Source organism: Mixophyes fleayi, chromosome 4 (assembly GCF_038048845.1).
Source record: "Mixophyes fleayi isolate aMixFle1 chromosome 4, aMixFle1.hap1, whole genome shotgun sequence".
Lineage (NCBI taxonomy): Eukaryota > Metazoa > Chordata > Amphibia > Anura > Limnodynastidae > Mixophyes > Mixophyes fleayi.
In genome coordinates this window covers 311630911-311649070 of record NC_134405.1, presented here as the reverse complement: position 1 = coordinate 311649070, position 18160 = coordinate 311630911, and the positions used below count along the sequence as shown (strand labels likewise).

At 40.2% G+C, this 18160-nt stretch overlaps 1 protein-coding gene across 2 annotated transcripts in view; it reads right to left on the bottom strand.

Annotated features, from left to right (window-relative positions):
• The window catches only part of SLC6A7 (solute carrier family 6 member 7), a 66613-nt gene extending 49720 nt beyond the window's left edge, over window positions 1-16893 (bottom strand). Inside the window, exons 1-3 of one of the 2 annotated variants that reach the window (XM_075210044.1) lie at window positions 16697-16893; window positions 6193-6376; window positions 472-603 (exon numbers count right to left, since the gene is read on the bottom strand). In XM_075210044.1, coding sequence (XP_075066145.1) covers window positions 472-603; window positions 6193-6376; window positions 16697-16729 — 349 coding nt within the window. In that variant the 5' untranslated portion in view covers window positions 16730-16893. The remainder of the gene's footprint in view (window positions 1-471; window positions 604-6192; window positions 6377-16696) is intronic. The other variant, XM_075210043.1, reaches the window with a different exon arrangement.
• Between the last annotated feature and the right edge of the window lie 1267 nt (window positions 16894-18160).

Sequence of the window (18160 nt, the reverse complement as noted above, 5' to 3'; positions counted from 1 at the left end):
TATATATTTGTCCTGGTCTACCTACAAATCACAGTGCCTTGCAAATAAGTCATGTGCTAAAACCGGCATCATAACAGTTTCTCTAGACATTTTAGTCATTATCTCTTGTTTAGAGAGGGGGAGTTCTGGGTAATTGGGCTGTAATCGCCCTCTTCTCTTGCCTATATTAAAGCTGCAAAATAAATTTACGATTACTGCATATTTTTTTCCTAATAGATGAGGACTTATTGGTTGTTCTTTACAGGTCCTACACCGCAGAAACAAGTGTTCCTTATCTATCGCTATTATTACTAAATTAAATATTAATAAAACATAAATAAATTGAATGGAAAACTATCTCAAAGCTGTCCCAATGATGAACAGTGCATCTAAAAGGCATCGAAACTACTAGTGTTACTGTAAAGTATCAATGATTGATTACTAAAATATATCTATCTGACCGAGCATTTAGTTAAAGAAGACCACACTCACCTTTGAAAAGTGGACTTATTTTAAATACAGCCAGAGGTCCCAAGCTAGAGAATTGGCCTAAGGACAGTTCCATGAAGAAGAGGGGGATTCCACAGATGGCTAACATGATGAAGTATGGTATAAGAAAAGCCCCTGAAAGATGACAAGTTTTATCACAGCGCAGCTCAAGAGTAATACAGACCATTCCATTGCTAAAATTCAATTCCAATGATATTAACATTGTAACATATTCCTCTAACATTTACACACGCAGGCACATTTTTAAAGACTGTTTGGCTCCTTAAAGATGGATCTGAATCATTTGCACCACAATGCCTCCTTATGACCCCTCGCTTCTGCAAGTTGTTTTCTCTTTCCACAGCTGTGAACACTGTCATGACATTGGATGCCCCGATGCTACTTGGCCTACCTGTGTTGAGAATTCCCAGCCATCACCCCACCAAGCTGGCCCACAGTGTAGGATCATGTGGGCTCTGTGTGAGTATCTTGGACTATGTGGAAGCACACAATGTTCTAGGGAGGCATATGGCGCATTATAGAGAAAATATGAGACAGTATGATGTGAAGATATATTTGAGTAATAGGAGGCTTTATGGTAGCATATGAATCTATATGATCGCATTCAAAGCTATTTTGAGGCACAGAGGTTATAAGGGATGGGCAATATGGGGGTATGTTTACCCAACAGTATTTCTTTTACATTTCTATGCTGTAAACTGCACGTCAGGTAAATATATTTTCATGACACAGCTGCTTATTTTGCCCAATACTGTTGCAGGGCACTACATAAATGATTATAATGTACATATTGTCGAAGTCGTATAATTGGATGAACGAAAGTATATTGGTTAATATTGTTTTGCCGTGCGATTGCGATCAGTACGCCACGTAACACAGTGCATGGCGCATGGTAAAATGTGCACGCACGCACACGCACTCTAACATTTAGTTATATATATATATTTCATATCTATATTGATTCCAATCCACAGTGATTTATGAGCAGATAGTATTTGGTTTATTATTAGCTTATATATTATGATTATATGCACACTTCAGTGTTATTTAAGGTTCAGGTTATAGAAAATGTGATCATGTCTGATATCATTTTAATCCCCTATTCATCAGCAGCTGTCCGGTGCATTCGGCTAAGAGATCGCACATTGCATACTCTAGTTATTGATGTTAGGAAATAAACCTTTAATATGATGCTGACTATAAAATGCTAATGGACTAGTTGTAACTGGAGTCTTGGCGGGAAGAAAGGAGCACATCCCCTGGAGAGATGACCCCCACCTTTGGATTCTTTAGTTTGAACTAGCCTATGACCTGTTTACAATGGACCCACCTGAAGTCTGGACCTATAGAAGCAAGGCACGTCATCTGCATTGTTCTCTCTGTAACACTGAATGTATATATAATCATAGCTGTGCTCCCACTAGCCTCAGTCTACTCTGACCACAGTATTCTAGAGAGATATACTGTTCACTGGTACCCGTGGGAGCGCAGCGTGCGCATGCGAATGCAGCGGTATGTATTTATCTTTTGGTATTGGCTGTACTGTACTGTAATATACTTATGTATTGAACTGTTAAACTTTACATCTGCTAAAATAAATTACTTTATGCCTTGGAAATACAATAAAATCGCTTGGGCAATGCTTATTTGAAAACGATTGAATTACTTTAATAATATATATATATTTTATTGGTAATGTTAAATTTTAGAATAATTTCATGTGCTTCACGGATTTAAGACAAGTTTTTACGTGTACATGGTCTGTTAATAAAACATCATGGCAGTGTATTTTACAGATGTATATATAACAACATTGTATCCATCCATGATCTACCCATTTCCTTTCGCCTGCAGCTCTCTCCTATGGAAAACATTTCCTCAGCCATACTGCCAGATTAGATATCCTTCCTTCTTACTGCTGCACCTTTTCAAGTCAAACCCTGGAACCTGTCTCTCCCACTGCTTTGACATCCACATTTTCTGTATCCTCTCCCCACTCCACCTTCGTGTTGCTGTCATTTCCAGCCCCTGAGGTTCAGTCGCCCAATTCTTGATAGATTGGCTATCTGGCTCACATATTTCCTATCCTACCTATTCTCATACTAGGTATTAGACAAACCCCTTGCCTTCTGCTGCCACAATACATTTTTTTCTTACTTCATCTTTTGGTCTCAGTGGATTTCGCCCACCCACTGTGATGGACACTCCCTTAACCTCATCTTCTCCCCCTTCTGCTCCATCACCAATTTCTCCATCTATGCCCCCTTTCTTTTCTCTTGACCAAAACCTTGCTTCTTGCAGCCTCACCTTAACTCCTGTTCTCACTACTGCACCCAAATACACACACACAGCATAGCTGTGTGCTGCTGCAGGAAATCTCCAGCTCTGACTTCCTTCATTATAAATTCTTAATTGAATCTTACAACATTGACATTTCACTTGCCAAGCAAATCAACTTCACTACTCTAATACCCACCTAGTCTTCTAACCCTGACACCTCTTTGCCACCTTCAACTTACTTCTCTGCTCACCTGCACCATACACCCCGTTCCTCCCTCCCAGCCCATGACTTTGCCACCTACTTCAAAGACAAAATTGATAATCATTCAAGTATGACTTCTTCATACTCATCCTTCTGGGACTTTCTGCTACTTTTGACATTGTTGATCACCCCTTCTCCTGCACACCCTTCACTCCTGGTTCACTTCCTACCCCTCCAGTCCCACTATCTATTGGGGTCCCACAAGGCTCTGTTCTCAGCCAACTAGTTTTCTCACTATACAAATCTTCCTCTCCCTTTCTCTAATAACAATGACCAACTGTCTCGCTGCAATTTCCACATAAATGTCCCAATGCTACCTAAAGCTGAACTGTAACAGAGCTTGTCCTCTTCTCTCTTGTCAGAGTCACCACCTGGCCTGAAAATCAACCTCACCATGAACATCCCAACTTCCTCACTCTACTACCCCCAGTGCCTTGGTGTCACCTTTGACACCAACTTTTTTACTCTTCACATCCAATATCACCTCCACCTTCTAAATTGTGCTAGAAAATGCCTTTTTCTTACCACAGATGCAACCATATCTCTTATCCATTCGCTAATCATTTCCAGTCTCGACAACTGCAACCTTCTCCTATCTGGCATTCCCCTCCCTATCTGTACCCAAATCAATCCATTCGAAATGCCAGTAGCATGCCTGCTCTTGCGCTCACGCTGTTCCAGTAATATCTGTGAATCTGTGACGTTGTTGACCAAGGTGATTTATTTTACTATTATATGTCTTTGAATATGTGTGATTTTATATAGTATATGTACTTTAATAAGGAATTATTACTATTTAGCCAAGTGCAGTCTCTTCTTAACCACATTGAATATTTTTACATGATTTAGTGGTTTGTGTGTAATTATACCTACTCTTTTGATTTTTTGGTTTGTGTGCGTCTATTGAAGCTATCCAAGTAAACTGTGAAATTCCCTCCACTGAAATCCCAAACTTTGGGTGTAGATATAGATGCACAATATATTTTTAGTCTATTGAAACACCCCCAGGCATAAGAGTGTGTCATGTTCCATATGGGCAGAGTTCGAGAGTTCAGAGCTTAGCTTAAGTAACTTCTTTTGCCATACACATTGGTGATATTGTCTAAAATGGTTGTTACGACAGGGTGGTTGTAAATACCTTCCCTAAAAATTTCGCCAACAAGTAGCATTAAAAGATATTTTAGAGAGAGCAATTTGTATGCCCATTTAATGTGTTAAATGCCCCTGCATGGTATTGTAATTTGAGCATTAATTGTTTAATTGTCTTCAGGATATTATTCTAAACTTATTAAAAATGTAATGTGGAAAAGTTATGCAAATCAACGTTTGAACCGGTTAATCCATGATAGGGAATCTATAATAAATACACTGTGGCCCTTTTTCACAAAGATGCAGTTGTATATTTAATTTAAAGGTTTAAATGGGTTTAAGTGCAACACAATCTCTAGTCCCCATGATACTTCAAATGGACATTGAAAAATAAGGGGAAAATACAGATAAAAAATAATTAACTATAAAAGGTAAGTATTTTTGGGAAATAGCTTTCTATATGTGATATTGGTGAGTAGTCAATTCAAGGTCTACTTAAAAAAGAGGACTGTACAGAGAAGAGGAACTGACAAGATAAAACTATGTGCATATATTATTTGGGGGACATATGGTTCTGCTTTCTTGTTTTGGGCCAGAAACACCCTCAACTGAAATCCAGGATTTTGGGTGTAGATACAGGATATCTCTTTAATCCACGATAATACCTCCAGAGCTATAAGAGTATGTGATATCCGACGTGAGCAGAGTTTGAGATTTCACTGTTATCATCCAAGACGCCTATGATATAACCTATCATTATAATACTGTAAAGTCCAGAGATGAACATTGTGATTTGTAGTCTGTGTTGTGAGATGTAAAGGCAAGAGACCACATATATTGTGAATGCAAAAACGTACATCTATATACATTTATTCAACAAAGATGACCTGGCACTCATTCTTTTGCTGCTGTGACTTCCAGCAGCTACACCTGCCTAAGTATTTTCAAACCTGCATGTGTGGGAACCCCTGTGACTTCTTTAATCCACAAGATTCTAAGGTGACAGAGGTGATTGACCCAAGGGTGTTACAAGGTGGAACACTACCACACTATGTCAAAACAAGCAGCGGTTGCAAAAAGGCACCAATCATGGGTCAAGCCTACAATTATTTCTTAGATCCAACCTGAAGGCTGTATTCAGTGCTTCTACAAAGCCATCTGTGAACTTACAATAAACCTGGAATGAGGAAAAGGAGCCCAAGAGATTCACACCTAGGACCCTTTGAAGCAATTTCAAAAGTTCAAGTGCCTTAACAAGCCCAGTTTTTGATGAAGTTTAGTCCCACCACTATTACTGGGTTTGTGCAAACATGCTGTGATTGACCATCTGTTTGAGCAGAAGAGGACCACCAGTGTGGTGTACAGTCTTGGTGTCAGTTCGTATAGCAGATGAGTTAAAGCTACCGGTCGAAGGCTGCAGAGAGAAGAGAGTATGCAGAAGCCACACAGAGGACACTGCAACTTCTGGTCTTCATAAGGTACAACATTGGGTTGTCTACTTTTTGTGTATAAAAGTTGGGAATTTTTTTTCAGGGGCTGTTTAAGTTCCCGAGACCCAGATAAAGAATGTGAGAGAGATAAGACAGAGTACGAAGGCTGATCAAGTGTAGGAAAAACAACTGAGTGCTACAAAGACCATGATTAACTCTTTGTTAAGATGTTCTTGTAGCGTAAAATAATATTACATTGAAAAAAAATATTTAGAACTTTAGTGCTTTGAAAAGAAATGTACAAATTAGAGAATCAGAGGTCAAAGGGCTCCTGTTTAACTACTAAAACACATAAGATCCTAAGGTGGAAGGGACTGAGCTACTGCCAGGAGGTTGACACAAGAGAACTACAAGGTATAAATCAGGAGGACCGTGCTAGCACAACACCCACAAGCCGGCAGAAGATATGCTATTGAACTCTTTAAACATCTTTGCTTTCATTTTAATTATTGGGCTGGAGTTCTTTTAAGCTTATTAGATATAGCAGGATCCAACAAAGATCTAATGCATCCCATTTAGCACATATATATTTCCTCAAAAAATGTATTAAATCTATAAATTTTACATGAAATATTTAATTACCTCCCCCATTGGTGTATGCTCTATATGGGAATCTCCAGACATTGCCCAAGCCAACACAGTATCCAATGCACGAGAGCAGAAAATCTAACTTTCCTGTCCAGTTTCCTCGGTCTTCCGGATATTCCATGTCCAGCTCCGCATCATCACGATCACTGGGGCTCATCAGCAGATCCGGAGTGATGGGCTAGGGATAGGAATAACAAATTAAGTGGAATCATTTTGTATCGGCTGTTTTAAACATTAGATTGGAACAAAATGACTAATCTTAATAAGAGTATGTATGCTTGTTACATTAATAAAGTATGATGGTAAAATTATTCCCAGTCAAGATATGGGGCTAGATTTACTAAGCTGCGGGTTTGAAAAAGTGGGGATGTTGCCTATAGCAACCAATCAGATTCTAGCTGTCATTTTATAGAAGGTACTAAATAAATGAAAGCTAGAATCTGATTGGTTGCTATAGGCAACATCCCCACTTTTTCAAACCCGCAGCTTAGTAAATCTAGCCCATGGTGTGCACTCCCTGGAAGAAACTGTATAATCAGGCTTAAAGTGAGGTTTATAGTCTCCAGCTGCACCTTCTAGGGAATTAGGCCACAGACTTTCATAGTGGCTCAGGTATGGTGCGTCCTTATAGTTAACTGTAATAGAACTAATAGCATGGCCATGCACTGCGGTACTCTCTGTGAACTTGTGAACTTTCCGTGTGGTTGTCCCAGTAGCTGCATCAGAGCAACTATTAAAACTACAACTTGGCCAGAGAACGGTTTAATACAGCTTGGATCAGCTAAAAAATTGAGTCATTTTTTTATATAGCGGAGAAGGGATATTATACACTAGGAGGCTGTTTGACTTTTATAGGATGTTGGTGACACTTTGGGTATTGTTTTAAGTGTGATTATATAGATTATTGCTATTGTCTTTACAATTGTACTGTTCATCTGTAATAAAGATATGGGTGTATCATATCTTTCTTTGTCTGTGCGACCTAAAGAAGCTTAAGGTGCCAAAGTTAGTTGGCCAGTTAGCCTAGTGGGCTCCTGACCTAACATCCTGGCATCCTGACAAAGAGATAAAGAAAAGTCGCACTTACGATGCCAGGATGTAATTGAGCAATAAGCATAGCAACATTCTCTAAGCAATAGTGATCAGGTCAACCCCAATCTGCATACCACACATTTCGGAGTAGTCCCCTTCAACAGTCGATGTGCAATACTTCCACAGCAAGTGATGAAATGAAGTGTGAAAAAGAACCTGTCCGATCTAACATCCATTTGTGAACCTGGTGTTACCAAATACTACAGTACCCAATAATAATAGTAATAATAGTAGTAATCTAGAAAATCCTAACTATCCGAAAATGGATGGTGCCAATTTCATGCTTCACCATCAACCGAATATCAATTCTAAGCCAAGGCCACAGTCACTTATATACCTCTCTGTGCCTGAACAAAGTATTGTGCTGCAAACATAGGGGTCATAGATGAATGAGTCCAGTGGAGGAGCTACCGCTATTGCAGGGGGTCCGGTGCCTATGGAGCCCGGGGGAGAGGATACTGGTCCATGAGCTCCCACTATAGATTTCTAAGCAAACACGGGGGATGGGTTGCATGATGGCTAAGTGGTTAGCACTTCTGCCTTACAGCACTGGGGTCATGAGTTCAATTCCTGACCATGGCCTTATCTGTGAGGAGTTTGTATGTTCTCCCCGTGTTTGCGTGGGTTTCCTCCGGGTGCTCCGGTTTCATCCCACACTCCAAAAACATACTGGTAGGTTAATTGGCTGCTAACAAATTAACCCTAGTCTGTGTGTCTGTGTGTCTGTATGTATGTGTGTGTGTGTGTGTGTGTGTTAGGAAATTTAGACTGTAAGCCCCAATGGGACAGGGACTGATGTGAGTGAGTTCAGCGCTGCGGAATTAGTGGCGCTATATAAATAAATGGTAATAATAATAATGGAGCATGCGTAGTGAAGACCCGCTTGGGCTATCAGAGCGGGGGTCTCAGGGATGGACTTCCATTGAAGCCCCCCCAAAAGATGTACTCTACTGAATGAGTCCTTAAATTTTCAGAAACTTATTAGTACTGAAGATTTCTGAGATAAAGATATTATCATAGGGATAGAGATTTACTTTTCAAAGAACACAAGAATTTCTTTCTTAGTCTATTAAAGTACACTGTGGAAATACTTTCTGAAATAACTGATCACATAGAACACAGAGATGGCAAAAATACCCTGAGTCTGATGCAGAGTGGGAGATTTGTGAGTCTGTGTAGCCTATATTGCGTGAAATCGCCCCGTGCATGCCCATAAGGTGGATGAACATATATGTGCCTATGTAATACTGGCTTTTACATCCACCTGCACCTGGAGATGCGAGAAGGGGGAGGCAAGGAGCATTCTAACACTGTCTGAATACAGCAAAGGCATGTTTGTGCAAATTCGACTCATGCAGACCTACAGAAACACATATACGTATCCTGCTACAGGACATCTACAAATAGTCGCTCATGATAATGACTTGTTATATACCAGACTGATGCTAATGTGGAGCTGGTCACATGTTGACATGTGTACGAGCCTGAATATAGACCAAAAACACGCTCTTTTCTGGAACAATTTATTCCCGTTTTGCAGCCAACTCTGCTTCAGACATCATGTGTATAATTATTGTTTAAGGATAACTAAAACAACACTTTGCATATTGTATATAAACATATGGTATGTTTTTATTTGTAGTCAAAGGTTCAAAAATCTCAGTAAAAAGAATACTGATATATAACATTCTACAGCAGTGTACAATGGTCTTATATAAACTGAACGTGATATGATCAAATGTGCAATTGCAAGAATATGAGGTTTAAAGGCCACTGGAAATGATAGCTTACAAATGGTGCTCTAACTAGAGCAGAAAGAGTCTAGTGTCTAATTATAGAATAATTTATTTATTTACATTTTTTGCAGTTCAGAGATAAGGAGCTATAAAATTAGGCTTAATGATCGACTATCACTGTAACCGGCATCAGAGTGGAGAATTCAGGGGCTCATCATTTAACCCACTTATAAAAGCTGAATGGAATGTAGAAAATAATATATTTTACACATAATACAGAATTTAGACTATAAAACCACAATGATAAAAATCTATCTGGTTAGGGTTTTCTTTTAGCGTCAGTCAAATTAATTAGTCCAACTTATTGCAATTAAAATATAAGTGTCAAAAGCAAAAGACTATTTTAACACTTTGAGAATGAACTATGCAGGATTTGGGCCTATCTATACTTGTGAAATATTGCTTACATAGAAATGTAAGGACAGCTTGGCAGTGGGTGTTACCCATATAGAACCTTAGTGCCAATATGTATATGAGTCCTGAAGGAAACAATTAGCTGCCTGAAGTACTTATGTATTTCACACTTCATCTACAATATCCCACTCACCTCGTTTCAATCTCTCTGTCTTTGTCAATCCTCCACGGCAGGTTTAATATCAACCCTCTACTCAGAACTCTCCCTGACCAGGCGGCACCAGAATGACCCTCATGAACTGACCTGGGAAAAGGACATTGGCAGGCGCGGGCTGGGAGAGGGGTGGCCGGGGGGCACACAGGCGGCCGCATCACATGAAAAGGGATGCGGCCGCGTCTTTGATGACGCGGCCGCATCCCCTGTCATGTGATGCGGCCGCCTGTGCGCTGACGCGGCCACATCTGATGTCATGAAAGTGGTGTATTTTGCATCCGGGGGGCGGCCGGCCGGCCGGCCTACCCCCCGACCCTAATAGCGGTCTGACCGAGCTGCCCCCCTGCCCCCCGGGCCAGCCCGCTCCTGGACATTGGGGAGGCCCTTGATGCGGAACAATGGTGTGAGATTCGTGAGAGTGCTGTTTCTAGTTCCATATGCGTGAAAATTAAAGAAAATGTTTACAACATTTTATATCGATGGTACTACGTGCTTATCCGTCTTCAAAAATACTACCCAATGTTTCGGACTGATGCTGGAGAGACTGTACTCATGTATGGTGGAGCTGCCCTAAACTGTCTCGTTTCTGGCTTGAACTGACTAATTTGATAACTGCTATCATACAGATCACTGTCCCCATGGAACCTAAATACTTTCTACTCCTGCTAGGAAAACCTGGGGCTACACGTCAACAAAACTAACTCATTCGACATATCCTCACAGCAGCCACATGCCAACTCGCCACTGACTGGAGGCAACAGAACCCTCCTTCTATCCAATCTATAATTAATCGGGTTTGGCACATTCAGCGTATGGAATTTATAACCAGCATTCTTAGGAACTCCTCTATATCCTTTAATAAAATTTGGTCCCTGTGTTTATCATTCTTCAACTTCCTCTCTCCTTTCATCTGACCTAAGAGAAGATTGTCTTCTTCCACTGATGTGTTTATGGATACGGTTCTTCTGTTCAAAAATCTTCCTCTTCCACCTTTTTTGTTTCTTTCTCCACGGCTCTAGCCATGCCATCCCACTTCTTTCCTCTACTCTACCCTCCCTCCTTACATCACAACCAGAGTCATCCAATACTCATATGTTAATGCTAATGTCCTTTTGTGTTTTTCTTTTTTTTTCTTTCTTTTTTTTCTACTAGGACATAGTATATAACTTGTATTGTTGAAATGTTATGTGGCATTGCTATATCAGATTCCTAATGTTTTGTATTGTTTGACTCTTTAAAAAAAAAAATAATAAAAGAGTCTGTGATATGGTATCTTGTTATGTGTGATAAACCAAATAAAGTGAGTGGCCAATTCACTTAGTAGACAGACGTACAGTCATGGCCAAAAGTTTTGAGAATGACACAAATATTATTTTTCACAAAGTCTGCTGCCTCAGTTTTTATGATGGAAATTTGCATATTCTCCAGAATGTCATGAAGAGTGATCAGGGGCCTGATTTATCAAGGTACGTAAACGCATACGCATCTGTGTTTCATACTTTGAGTGACGCAAACCGTTATATTTGCGTTGGAGTTTGAGATTGAGTTGACTTTGAGTGCCGTATCTGCTCTGTTTGCGCTGCGTATGTGGTGTTTTACGTAGCTCAAGTCCCGTTTAGCAGATGCGTATGCGTTTGCGTACCTTGATGAATCAGGCCCCAGATGAATTGCAATTAATTTCAAAGTCCCTTTTTGCCATGACAATGAACTTTATCCAAAAAACAACATTTCCACTGCATTTCAGCCCTGCCACAAAAGGACCAGCTGACATCAGGTCAGTGATTCTCTCGTTAACACAGATGAGAGTGTTGACATGGGCAAGGCTAGAGATCACTCTGTCATGCTGACTGAGTTCGAATAACAGAGTGGAAGTTTTAAAAGGAGGGTGGTGCTTAAAATCATTATTCTTCCACTGTTAACCATGGTTAGCTGCAAGGAAACATGTGCAGTCCTCATTGCTTTGCACAAAAAGGGCTTCACAGGCAAGGATATTGCTGCTAGTAATATTGCACCTAAATCAACTATTTATCAGATCATCAAGAACTTCAAGGAGAGAGGTTCAATAGTTGTGAAGAAGACTTCAGGGCGCCCAAGAGCATCCAGCAAGCGCCAGGACTGTCTCCAGAAGTTGATTTAGGTGCGGGATCGGGGCACCACCAGTGCAGAGCTTGCTCAGGAATGGCAGCAGGCAGGTGTAAGTGCATCTGCACGCACAGTGAGGTGAAGACTTTTGGAGGATGGCCTGGTGTCAAGAAGGCCAGCAAAGAAGCCACTTCTCTCCAGGAAAAACATCAGGGACAGACTGTTATTCTGCAAAAGGTACAGGGATTGGACTGCTGAGGACTGGGGTAAAGTCATTTTCTCTGATGAATCCCCTTTCAGATTGTTTGGGGCATCTGGAAGAACGCTTGTCCAGAGAAGGAAAGGTGAGCACCACCATCATCCCTGTGTTATGTCAACAGTAAACATTCTGAGACCATTCATAGCCATGAATAAAGAATGGTACCAAAACATCCTCCAGAAGCAACTTCTCCCAACCATCCAAGAACAGTTTGGTGATGAACAAAGCATTTTCCAGTATGATGGAGGACCTTGACATAAGGCAAAAGTGATAACTAAGTGGCTCTGGGATCAAAACATCGAAATTTTGGGTCCATGGCCAGGAAACTCCTCAGACCTTAATCCCATTGACAACTTATGATCAATCCTCAAGAGCCTGGTGGATAAACTAAAACCCACAAATTCTGACAAACTTCAAGCATTGATTAGGCAAAAATGGACATCCATCAGTCAGTATGTGGCCCAGAAGTTGATTGACAGCATGCCAGGGCAAATTGCAGTGGTCTTCCAAAAAAAGGGACAACACTGCAAATATTGACTCTTTGCATAAACTTACTGAAATTGTCCATAAAAGTCTATGAAATGCTTGTAATTTTACTTCAATAATCCATAGCAACATCTGACAAAAAGGTCTAAAAACAATGAAGCAGCAAACTTTGTGAAAACCAATACTTGTGTCATTCTCAAAACTTTTGGCCATGACTGTAGAGGTATCCATACAGCGTAAATCTTGATCAAGAAACGACTCAAAAAAGGGTATACAGAGGCGGGTGTAAGGGTTGCTGGGGAAAGTTCCACCCCGCCAGCAAACACACGGTCAGGTGCAATTATGTTGTCCCGATCTCTCTCCACTGTTGTACACATAAGTGACAAAGCTCTTGACAAGATGTAAAGAGTGATGTTTCCAAATTAAATGAAAGTTCTTGTGTATGAGAAGATTCCACCCATGAGTCCAATATGGGATAGATAATACACGGATGTATTTCATCAGCTCTGCACAGACTTTTTCAAAGATGCGGACTCCCAGAAATTTGAGACTCTCCCGGAAATTCTGAGAGAGTAGTCAACTATGCATTTACTCCGTTCTTTACAAATTTCACACCATCAAAGTCCTCCCCTATGGCTTCTGCTCATCCACAAACGCAGCCATTTTGCTTTATAAATCTATGAGTCTCAATAACAATATAGACACAATTGCACAATTAGAGGCGTATGGCGGGACCAAAGCTTTTACACGGCAGTCGGTTTGCACTTCCTAAATGACCTCCACTGTGAGCAGCATACATGTGCACATTAAGTGTTTGATTTAGGGTTGGGCGTAAGTCCATGTAAATACAACCTGTGTAAAACATATTGGGCCTGAGTCATTAAGGCACACATACTGAGCGCAACGTACGTTTGCTTTAGAATGCCAATAAGTGCAGTAAGTCCAGTACGGATACGCCCAAAGTAAGGAGCGGATATGAAGATGTGGTGATGACTACGGGTGTAGGTTTGCTCTGCTGTACTAGACCAGATACTGCAGGATACGTACAATACCTATATATAATATATAATATAAACTCATTAAAGAACGCATGCAGAAAAAACTATTTAAATAATGTTATCTGTTGATAATACAGGCATTAATGAGAAAACACAAAAATTAAAAAAAGTTGCTTTTTTAGTTTTAGTTATATTATGTACTGTATACAACATACATTTTACAATCAAGTGCAATACAAGTTGCTAATGATTGGACACATGTTATAGCATGCATACAATACTGACATAATTAGGACTCAGGACTTAGACTAGACCTCTAACTGAAGCAGGAGGTACGGCAGAAAATCAGCGTACTTCTGTGTGCGCCTGAACCTGACTTGGATGTAGCTGCACAGGAACACCCTTATTGTACATTGCCTGCATGCATCCATTCCCTCCCTGAAATCATAGGGTGTAGTAGGTGTCCTTTGCGCTCCAAGATGACTTGGACGTGGCTGCGTTCCTTGGCATATAGTTTGGTTCTGGGCTTGTGCAAAATGAATGAGCGGATGATACGCAAACAAAAGGCAGATACACTCCTTAATGACACAGGCCCGTTGAGTGTATGTTATGCTTGCACACATGTTTGCTTGGAGAGACAGCTCAGAGACGATCACATGTAAGCACCGTACAGTACAGTGTGGAGACACAAGTAAACTAGGCCCACTAGAGATGCCTTTGACTTACATATATTTTTAAAGCTGATTACACACTACAGGTTTTTCAACCAATGATCGTGCCAAACATACAATAAACCACTGTCCGAAATCATTTGACGGAGAAATGTTGGGCAAATGTGGAAGTGTGTTCTCACTCATGACCAGCAGTGGAGGCAGATCTCTATGGAGTGTGCAGAGTCACAATCTTTTCAGCAGATGGTTATGAGAGATAAAGGTAAATCATGTAGTTGTGTACATATATCTGCATGCTCATCGGGACTTACAGTCGTTGGTGAAATCATTAAAGAATTTGTATCTGTAGTAATTTTATGTAGTGTGTACCCAGCTTTAGATAAGGCCTTTTAGGAGGCCCATCTTTGCGCCTACCATAGGCCTGGTGCAAGTTTCTGATTGTTGTCTAATGATGTTGGCTGCAATTTTACCTTGACGCATCTTCGTGCAACTCAAAATACAGCCATTGAAACATAAGTGAGTAATAATATTTGTGCTCATTCTCAAAAATTGCAATTTTACGTTTAGCTTTAAATCAGGCCCTACGTATAAGACGGCTAATTTACTTCTTGCTACTTGGTGATGGGAATAAATCAACAAAATCTTATTTGCAAATTGTTGTTGTACATCTCCCTTCCCTTTACTATTGCAATGCACTTGGTTACTGTGGAAACTAAGCCAAATAATAACTTCTGTTCCTTTCAGGTCATTGGAAATAATACACAAATGAGCTGATCGGAGTCATCATGAGAAATAGTAGCCGACTCAGCAGATATTTTATCATTTTGAATTTCATGATCCTTTTTAAGATTCTGGCATTTTAGGATAGCCTGTGACAATCCTGATGGTGACTATAACCAAGACATACCCTATTACACTAAAAAGCATACTTGCCAACTCTCCCTGAATGTCAGGGAGACTCCCTGAAATAGGGGTGATCTCCCTCACTCCCTGAAGAGTCTGGCATTCTCCCTGATGCTGAGCCAGTACAGGATGTGGTTGGCTTCGCCATCTGTGGCATGATGACACAGTTCAGAAATTGTGTCCTATGTCCATGTATTGATGCCTATGGAGGTGGCCATTTTCATGGAGACCAAGATTTAATCAAAGGCTGACAGGTGACTTCAGTAATGGACAACATGACTTCAGTAATGGAGACAGAAATGTAAAAGACACTAGTCTCTAGGGATTCATTAGCTGCTTTTCTTTAACGCATAATTGCCTACGCTCCCGCATTTCTGGGAGATCTTGCGGGCTCCCGGGAGAGCAGGGCAACCTTCCGGTTCTCGCCCCCACAATAGATAAGTGGCGGAGGGGGAGGGTGGGGCTTAGTGACGCAAATATTGTGTCATATTAGCCCCGCCCCCTTGATGCGATTCGTCAAGTCCCCCCTACCCCCGGGATCTCCCTGAAGCCAACAAGGAAAAGTTGGCAAGTATGCTAAAAAGCCATGGAGGATCTTACATTTGAAGCGTGTGTATTTTACGGAGGAATATATAGGTTCATTAGGAACGTAAAAACACTACAATGCATTGGCCGTAAGTAAGACAAAGACATGAACAGGAAGGGGAGAGTATCAGATAAGAAAATGTAATGGAGGCAAGTTAATGAAATAAATAATGGATTTAGGAGAAAAGAGAAGATATATTAAGGAATAAACTGAGAGCAGTGAAGTCACACATAGGTTATTTTGTGGTATTATTACATGCATCAGAGGAACCATATTTGCCAAGACAGCACTGAGGCATTCTGAGATAAAGTGGTCTATGTTCATACAAGCAAAAAAAAAATCATCTATAGGATTCAATCGAATATTTTTGGTAGACAATCAAGGTGCAGCCCCTTGCTCATGTCTTACCTTGCGGTACATTATAACACAGCTGATCATCAGAAGTGACCCAGATGGTGTTTGCCTGCTAGAAATCAGCTGTATGGTAAAAGGTGTCTGATGAGTCTAATGATGACTAGGTGGAAGGCCAAATGTATTATATAATTACTGTAGTCACCAATCTAGAATTGCATTGTAAGATCATCAGAGCGCTGCCTGTATAGAAATTGTACAATGCCATGTGCTAGAACCTGAAGGGGTTAACTAGAAGCCAGACTAAGAAAAGCCATTTCCTTACACATATAAGAAGCCACTTGCATCTCCACTCTAGCAAATGTGCAACAACATAAAAATAAACAGCCCCTACCCTCACTACATCAAAGAACAATTTATCTCTCTAACAATGTGCTCTTCAAGGATCAAGTTCTCAATTATACAAATCCCATTACATGGTCTGCTGTCTCTGTACAGTTATTTCATCATGTATACATTCCCGTTTCCTTTAGTAATAATGTCCATTCCTATGTGCACTCTTCATGGTGTATTCATACAGGTGTCTGTCAAATTTATACTACTGCTAGCTTACAAAATGTGTTTCTGTGCTCTCCTAATGCAGGATCATGAGACGTCTGAGGACACAGAGGTGCAGTACCCCTGTCACAAGAAGACTGTTGCCTACCTGCTGCAGATGATGCTCTTGGTACCTCTTCATCCTGTTGCTCGGGGCTTTCCCCGTCTCCGTTTCGCTCCGTCAGATTGTGAGCCCACAGCTGGGAGATGTGAGGCCAGCCTGCTGGAGAGATGTGCCTGCCCGCCTGCTCTCCCTCTTTCTCTCTCTCTCTATCTCTCACACTCAGGTGATTGGCACAGAATAGGGATGAGCTTGTTCTGCTGTTAACCCCTCTAGTAAGAGAGGAGCAAGGCAGAGAGATGAACAGGGAAGAAGAGGCCTTTGCAGAGAGTTAGATAGGGGGGAGCTGAATACAAACATGAACACTAGACATTCTATACACGAATATTCATTAGAAGCACACATAGATAACTACAGAATCATCCATAATACAGTAGCTGTCACTTGTAAATCTGTGAGCATAGAATACAAATGGTTGTCCTAAATATTGAAGATCAGGACCGTGGCTAAAATTAATTTAAAAAAAAACCAAGAAAATAATTATATCCCCCAAATGATAATAAGAAAAATTATTGTTATTAATGTTATCTGCAGAGTTCTTCTGGAAAAATAGGCACATTTTCAAATTTGCTCCTAACCTATCTACTTGTGCACATTCAGCAGACAGCTTTGGATGTTTGTTACTTTGTTTAAGCAATACTGGTGTACACTGGACATCAGGGAACACTGGAAATCATGTCACATGTTCTTTCAAAAAACAACATGTGACAACTCAAATACATTAAAATACTCAAGTGACATCTCCAGATAGAACAGTAGAGAAGTTGATATCTTTAAATATTATTTTTCAACCATTGTTTGTCTGGCGGCAGAAAATTGAATAACAATGTTTTTATATTATCTTAATACCAATTATGTGAAATCAATAAACATAAAATGAGTGGACACAATGAGTTTTTCTTACAATTTAGCTAGTCTAAAAATCTGAAAATTTTGGAATAAAATCATGTATCAAAATATAGTTCATATAATAAATAGTTACGATAGTATTCTGATGATCCTGGTACATTGGGAGGTAGCTTTATCAATTTTTATGCATATTCAAGCTCAAAAATCTTAACAAAAGTATAACTAAAAGTCCCCATGCCATGACATATAAGTACAATATTACATATGTAAGTTATTGTTCTATGTGCTATGGATGAGGACAGGACAATTGCACTGTCCTTCAATTGGGCGTTTGTCATTATTAGTCTGCCCCCCCACCCCCATGATTACAACTTTATATCGAACATTTTTCATTTATATATATATATATATATATAGTGTGTTTTTAATTCTTATCCTTTTCATATAATCCAACTTTTACTCTCAGTTAAGGGTTTATTTTGTCTTTCTTTGTATCCTGGTACATTCTGTTGCCATGTACAAGCTCCCTGACTATATACACTGCAAGGGAACGGATACAATGTGGCTCCATGGTGACATGTTTGGATGCTCTAAATATGAAAT